The sequence below is a fragment of the Hyperoodon ampullatus genome (assembly GCF_949752795.1).
Source record: "Hyperoodon ampullatus genome assembly, chromosome: 8".
Classification (NCBI taxonomy): domain Eukaryota; kingdom Metazoa; phylum Chordata; class Mammalia; order Artiodactyla; family Ziphiidae; genus Hyperoodon; species Hyperoodon ampullatus.
This window is the reverse complement of record NC_136921.1, coordinates 70389923-70397826: the sequence shown is the minus strand read 5'-3', so window position 1 is coordinate 70397826 and position 7904 is coordinate 70389923. Positions and strand designations below refer to the sequence as shown.

At 43.6% G+C, this 7904-nt stretch overlaps 1 protein-coding gene across 1 annotated transcript; it reads left to right on the top strand.

Annotated features, from left to right (window-relative positions):
- Positions 1-221: 221 nt before the first annotated feature.
- Positions 222-551, top strand: RPRM (reprimo, TP53 dependent G2 arrest mediator homolog; the record flags this gene model as incomplete). Its single annotated transcript, XM_079709716.1, has 1 exon — positions 222-551. The coding sequence occupies one exon, from the start codon at positions 222-224 to the stop codon at positions 549-551; it is 330 nt and encodes a 109-aa protein (XP_079565842.1).
- Positions 552-7904: the final 7353 nt, after the last annotated feature.

Sequence of the window (7904 nt, the reverse complement as noted above, 5' to 3'; positions counted from 1 at the left end):
CGCCCGGGCAGGAGAAGACGGCGCAGACCAGCCAGGCTGCGGCGCTCGTCGGAAAGGCTCCGGGGAAACTCCCAGGGCCCCGGGGACTTTTGAAAGGAGAGAGCGAGCTGTCCCCGCGCGCGCAAGTCCGCAAGTGAGCGCTCAGCTCACCTGTTTCTCCCGCGCCACCGCCTTCCCACCCCTCGGACCCACGCCTCCCGAGGTGCCCGCCCGCTCCCGCGATGAATACGGCGCTGGGCAACCAGACCGATGTGGCCGGCCTGTTCCTAGCCAACAGCAGTGAGGCGCTGGAGCGCGCCGTGCGCTGCTGCACCCAGGCATCCGTGGTGACCGACGACGGCTTCGCGGAGGGCGGCCCGGACGAGCGTAGCCTGTATATCATGCGCGTGGTGCAGATCGCCGTCATGTGCGTGCTCTCGCTCACCGTGGTCTTTGGTATCTTCTTCCTTGGCTGCAACCTCCTCATCAAGTCCGAGGGCATGATCAACTTCCTAGTGAAGGACCGGAGACCGTCTAAGGAGGTGGAGGCGGTGGTCGTGGGGCCCTACTGACCGGCCCCCGGCCCCCGCGGCAGCCGCCCCACGCCTCCCCACTTCACCAGCCGGGCCGCGCCCCCTCACCATCCAAGACTGGGCGAAGCAAACCTGTCGGAGTCAATTATTTCTCTCGACTTCTGCCTTTCGGGATGAAGCGACCCGTTTCTCGCTGGCTCTCTCAAAGTCCCCAGGCCTGGCTATAGAAGAGAGCCCTGACTCTGGACTCCAGCAGCAAGTGGCAAGAAGGCGGTCATTGGGGCGCAGAACTTTGGAAGCTGCCGCTGGCGCGGGATGCGGGGACACCGGCCGGGCCAAGGCCCCTTTCCACCCGCAGGTGGGCCAAGCTCTGGGGGCAGGTGGAGAGGGCAGGCAGGGAGAGACCAACGGCACCCCTTGCCTGGTGACCGGAAAAGTGACCCGCCTATACTCCACTTAACCGAACTAACGGGGACACAAAAATCCGTGTCCGGCTCCGCGCCCGTTCCCTCCCGCTCCTCCCAGCCCTGGCAGGAGGGGCGATAAATACCTTCGATTGATTGTAACGTGCCGTTTTAAGGGATTTTGTGTTTGTTTGCTTGAATACAAATATTTGATAAGTCTTTTTCCGCCCTAGTGGCCTGTTTGCCTGCCTGGGGGTTAGAGTTTTGTGTTGGGAGAAGGGGTGGGGGGAGGGGAGCCTATGAATGGGGTGAGTTGTTTCTTTTCATGCATTTCCAACTGGGTCTTTGGGGGGCGGGGGGAGGGGCTGGCCCTCCAGCTGGCACCGGGACAAAGACTCGGAATAGAACTCCGAGCTCGTGACTGCACGGTTTACGCCACAAAAGTGCTCTTGACATTTGTGACACCGTTTTGACTCCCCCCCCCCTTATTTAACATTTCCTTAATAAATGCAACATTTAAGTGTTTTGTTCCTGGCCTCCTGGTGGTCATTCTGCGCTCCCGGCAGAAGGGAACGGGCGACGGTGAGGACTCGGGTTACCGGTTCGGGGTGGAATTCGCTTTGGAGAGCTGCGATTCAACTCGTGGATCCTACGCAGGGACGAGGGTGGGAGCGAGACAGAGAGGCCCAGGGACGAGTGAGACATGGCCAAGCCGCAGGCACAGGAGCCGTCCTGGAGGCAGCATCCTTTGTTTTCCTTTACAGTTAATATTTTATATTTCATTTAGGCTCAGCTCTCTGAGCCAGGCGAGACGACGGGAGGCCCCCGCGGGAAGATGACACTTCCGTGCAGGGCTCCGGTGGGAACACAGGGTTACACCGCTAATGAAAGGAAGAGACGGCTTGTCCAGCCTTCAGGGAGGGCATCTTTCCCCTGACCAACGTCAGCAAGACGGCGTCAGGATGCTGATCAAAAACAAAAAACAAAAAAACAAAAAACAAAAAAACCGAAGAAAAGTAGGTCCTAAAGTACATAGTGACGCTAATTCTCCCTGGGGTTAACCATTGTTACTAAAACAAGACATGCGTTGTCTTTGCCATATTACGTTCCTAGCTAAAGGGCGGTATTAAAAGAGAAACCCGGCCTGGGTTATCAGCCCCAGGCCGGGCAAAAGGTTCAGAGGAGTTAGCCGAGGTCCTGAATATAGGAGATGTGTGTTAAAACTGGGAAACTGGGGAAGTTGGGCTGGAGGGAGCTACAGATGGTCTTTGGGCTCAGAAATTGAAGGGAATCTGTAAAGAAGAGCCTGGAAAACCGTGAATGTGAAAATAACCCAAAGGATACAACAGCTTCAAGCTTAAACTTGACAAGAGGTTTTGAGCAGTTTATTTTTACACCTGGGGTAGGATCCTAAATATTTTCAAGAATATAAAGAATCCTCTACTATGCTATAGCAATTAAAGGCTTCACAATAGCAGATATAAGATGCACTAAAATTTTTAAAAAAGCAACAAAGTGTCCCATTTAATTGGGAAGAGGCACAACTGGTATAAACAATGTCAGTGACTCAAGGGTTGGGACCGAAAGGTTTGAGTGTCCTTTGACATCCTGTCTGCTATAAAGTGTCTGTTTCACTCCCAAAGTAAATCTTGTCAGGAATTATGACCTAGAATGGTTTTTTGACTGCTAATAGATATCAGGCTTGCAAAAGCAAGGATTTTGAAGTTTTGCCTATTGTTCCTGTATTTTCAGCAGGTAAGCGTTTGCTTGTTTACTTCTGTCTAGGCAGGGGAGCAGGGTCAACGTGTAGTCAAGAGTGAGTCGTGGAAAGCAGTTTACTTTTTTAATGAGTAAGATAGGAAATGGAGACCTTAATTTTGTAGACAGTTTCTGTGGCCTCCATATTTCAAAGAAAGAAACAAAGCAGAACAACCAGTTCACTCAAGGACAAACCAGACTTTTAAAATTAAACTCAGTTTTTTGTTTTTGTTTTAGTTCTTGGTTTTTGTGGTTGCAATGTCTTGCTGAGGGTCTCTTCTTCCCACAGATTTATTAGCCCACAGTGCTGTAGTGGAAACTGATTTGGGATCAAAAACCAATCAGCTAGAGTGTGTGTGTAGGAATCTTACATTGTGCTCTGCTGAGTACAAGGTACCTGCTTACAGTGAATGTCAGACACAGAAAGGTCTCAAACCTACAGGTCAATTTGTATTTGTTCGTATAGAACAGAGGTTTCCATTTAAAGCCAAATTCCTGAAAGTGGAGAGAGGGGCTTGCCCAAGGCCCCTACGACCCTTTCCTCTACTAACACTCTTTATCTCCACTATCACTATGATCACTCTCCATCCTTTTTCCTCTTAATACTTCTTCACACTGCTTTCCTCTTCCCTGCACCTCGAAAGCAAAATTTACAGTTTCTCCTTATCTCAACTATCCAGATTTATTCTCTTACCACCAGAAACTGTGATAGTCAGACAAATCATAACCTGCAAAATTTAGTCCTTAGATAGAAAAGACATGTGAACAGAGTTCCGTAATCCATGAACTATGCATTATAGGGAAGTGCACATGATCTGAAAATATCATAGCCCTGGGGACCATTTCCTGCCAACTCTTCTCGACAGCCCTTAGATCCATTTGTTACTTAGACAGATGCCAAGTGGTTCTGGTTTTTATAGATGAGGCAATGTGTGCAAGAAGCTTTTTACATTCCCTATTCCCCAGTGGCCACACGGCAACCACTTTCTCAGGCCCTACACCACTCCCTGTCTCACTCTGCCTTTGACTGTCTTTTTCCTGATCCTAACAAATCCATTAAATTACATTTTTAAATCCTGCCTAGAGTTTATGGCACGTTGATCCTTTCCTGCAGATGTGCTACAAGGCAAGTAAGTTTTAAAAGTCACTTTCTGGGTTTCATATAAGAAAACAATGTCAGCCTTAAGAGTCTAGGAATTGAGAGGGATAGATGCAAACAGGCAAATTTTATCATCCCACACTTAAGTCCACCATGTGGTCAGTAATTAGTGGGAAGTCCTGAGAGAGAGAGAGAGAGAAAGAGAGAGAGAGAGAGAGAGAGAGAGAGATGGCTTCCTGTAAAAGCTTGCTGGATCTGGCATGTGGTCCATGGGGAGGCATCTGATACTTCCTGAAACCTTCTGGAAATACAGCAGAAATAGGGAGAGGTTTTTGTGAGACACAGCAAGTCGATTAGCAGGGTTGTAACCCCTCTCAGGCTGTGCAGATATCCACTGATGCCTCTGAGCCTAACTGGGTGGCCTCTACCTAAGTAGCTTAGCCAACTGTTAATAAATGTTATTTTTCTTAAGACTGTTGTTATGAATCTTCCCACTTTCTCTGAAAATGTATAAGGACTTGAGTGTTGAACACCTTCAAGTCTGCTTGAGGGAGTCTAAGCATAAAGGTCACACTACTGTATTAAGCCTAAGGCTCCCTGTGCCTGTTTTCTGATTTTCAAGCCACCCTGGCTTCTCATTGGATCCTGGGCCAGTCTGTTACTGTGTCTTCTTACACTAATTCTGAGTGAGGGAGGAGAAAGCATACTGGCCTATGATGTAACAAAATTTGGTTCTGGTCTCTAAATAACTGAGTGGCATCAGCCCTAAAATGAGGAAGATAGATTCTATCTATAAAAGGATACTCCTATTCAGTGATTCTATTGAATTAATTTGTTTAATATTTCCTTGTCTCTTAGCTCATTTCAACAGGTATCTTAGAATATATTTTGTCATTCCAATCTTGGTCCTTCAGGTAGGAAACACCCTCCTGCTAAAGTCAAGTGCTCCTCAACTTGGGATGTTATTTACAATAGCCAAAGCAAAATTTCAGACACCTAGCAGGCCTAGGTAGACAGCAGTTTCTATGCTGACAGATCACACATCATCTAACCAGTGCCTTAAATATCCCAGATCTCTGTGTTGTCACTGGACGAAGCAATGAAAGGAAAGCCCAGTGAATCGGTGAGCACATAATCAACAAATGATTCCTCTAAGTCCATATACATTTAGACTAATATGCATTGTTGTTTATAGAAACTTTTTGGGTGTTCGAAGATTAATTAACAGCCAATTTTTCTCCCTCAAAGCATTTTTTTTCCCTTTCAGCTTCTGCAAGAGCACACAACAGCTGTTTCGCATGCAGTTTATAGCCTTCCTTAGCCCTGGCTTATTAGACTTGTCACTTTGGGGGCTGCAATGCCAGGAAAGGATTCCAGGGTTCAGTTTGTTCTGGAAGACTCAAATCTAGTTTGAAAGCCTGTTGAAGAAGTAAGTCTACAGCAATACCCCAAACAGGAATCAATACATCTTTTACCCACCTGCCAAATTCCATTTAGATATGTGCACGATAGCCCAAATGGGATATGTTTTAAAGTCCGCTCCAACAGTAGTAATAGTTACCTAATGTCTGAATTTAAAGGCTCAATGGTTAACTGCTTTCATAGCCAATATCACTCTGTCCTTCTTTCCGGGTATTTTTGTGTTGTTTTAAATGCTTAAAATGTTTAAAAGTCCAGGATTAATTTTATAGCATCAGCTTAGATTTAAAAATTCTTGCAAAGTATAGTTCAGGAAAAAATAAAGTATATAATAGTACCAGTAAGTCATGTAACATTTCTGGTGATCATAATTAAATAATCTAAATTTATTACTTATATTTGAGAAATTCAGAATATACCAGAGGGGAGCTCTACAAGGACTATTATTGTAAGGATAACTAAATGCATTTTAAAATACTCCTCAGTAAGCTTGTAAACAGTGGCTTGCTTCCAACTCAAATAACAATCCATCCTAAATGAGAATAAACAAGTTATATTTTCATTTATTTGACTGTTTATATAGACTTTGAAGGGATTATGGGTAAATAGTTTCCTAAATACATGTAAGCGCTCGGTTACTGAATATTTCTGTGTGGGTAAATGCAGGCACAGAGTGATCAATATATAGAAGGTCAAATGATCTGTGATAATGTTGGAACCAAAGTCTGCCCTGACCCCATTTTAAAAGTGATTTCTATTAGATAGTAATATGTTTTGTACTTGTAATTCAAACAATTAGATAGTATTTGTCAAGCACCCATGTGTATGTGGTACAACTTATTACTAAAAAAAAATGAGATGATTTCTATGCATTTGAGCCATGAAACACAGGCACAGATAAACACACATAAGGAAGGCATATGATCTACCCACAAAGTCAATAATAAATAAACTGTTTCTATTTACTCTGTCTGGAATTACGTAATTATGCCATAGCCCATGCACTGACATGGTTAATTACAGTGAGACAATGTTACAGTTTCTCTTATCAGTTTTTTTCATATTTGCCTTCTATCCTCACCAATTCCTCTCTCATTATGTACTCCTTCCCTGACTCACATCTAAAGATCTACTGCCCTTAAAGAGTCATTGATTTTTATCAAACCAAAACTCCTGATGTCTGATTGCTTTGGGAAAAGAATCCCTCTGGGATACAGAGTGTCTCTTTAGCTTTATTTATTTTCCTATAAATTGAGCGGGATCTTGTAGTTCATATTTTAAATAGTATTGATTGAGGCAGGTGCACATGCGCACACTCACAGTCTGTGTTTCTCGTATTGTATACCGACGAAACACATCCATTTCACTGCAGACTAAATGTAAGCATCACTTATTCCCCAGTTCTTTGTTTTACACTGTTTGCTTACAATAAAACAATGCATAGAAAAAGTTGCAAGTAAATACTCCCAAAATGTTCAGTAAATAAGATTTATAGAAGGTGCCTGGAGTCTTACATCTATATCTTGAGATATATGTTTCAATCTTCATCTAAGAATTGGAAAGAAAAAGAAGCTAAATCCTCAAGGAACAGAAAAGTCAAAGATAATATATTGTACAAGCTTGAAAATCTTTAAAAGCTAAGCTAAGAGAAATGAGAGGGGACCCTAAATTTGAAGAAGATGGATGAAAACAAAAAGAACCTATCAAGTTAAGTCTCGAGAAATTGACAGGCAGATTCTGAATTCTCAAAACAGTGACTAAAAACTTTTACATTTAGAGGACTTAATAAAAGGATCAAAGACCACTGAGCTCAGCAATGTGAGCAGAATGTGGAAGACTGCTAATTCCTTCTCCATTTCTCTCTTCTACTCTGCAAAGTCCTGGACTAATTGCAAGCATCCTGTTAGCCAGCTCAATTTTCTTATACCCAGAGGTCAAAGAGGCCTTGCCAGATCTTCTTATCTTTGTCATCAATAAATATGTATTATTTAGTATCCATTATGGCATGACCCTGCGCTGGGTACTAACTTAGATCTTGGAAGCTGAGTGCAAAATATCATGGAATTTAAAGGGGCCTTCTACGTTTCCATCCTATCTTCTGCTTGATTTGTGCCCATGTGTCCTTGGAGATCCATCTGTATGAGCCATGCACACTTGTGACTTTTCCCCTTACACGTGAAGTACCCTCCACTCTTCTCTATATTGATTTGGGGGATCTGACCTACTCAACTTAATTTGACTTTTCCCTGTCTTTAGGCAGCATACACAAGGCTCACTGTATATTACATACTCAAGCTCAAGATGAGCATGAAGGTGGAGGCTAGAAGAAAATGCTGCAAATGAATTTCTGGAGGCTACTTATACTTTTCTACAAATTCAGGTTGGAAATGAGTGTTCTATTCACTGCCCCTACCAGGAATTTTCAATGAATGAATAATTAACAAAAAGATCAAGTGTGACATTCCCTCCCTAACTTCATAGATGAACTTTCTAAGAAAATAATCTCTCCTTGTTTTAAGTAACATAAGTATCTTCTAAATTCATGAAATGTTCAAGCGAGAATGGGCTGGATTAATTAAGATTCTTTGGGTCGCAACCAACATAAACCCAATTCAAGCTAATTTAAAAAAATAAAAATAAAAAAACTGAATTTACTGACTTCTGTGACTCCCACGTCCAAGGATACAGGTGCTTCAGCTGTCTGAAAAGCTG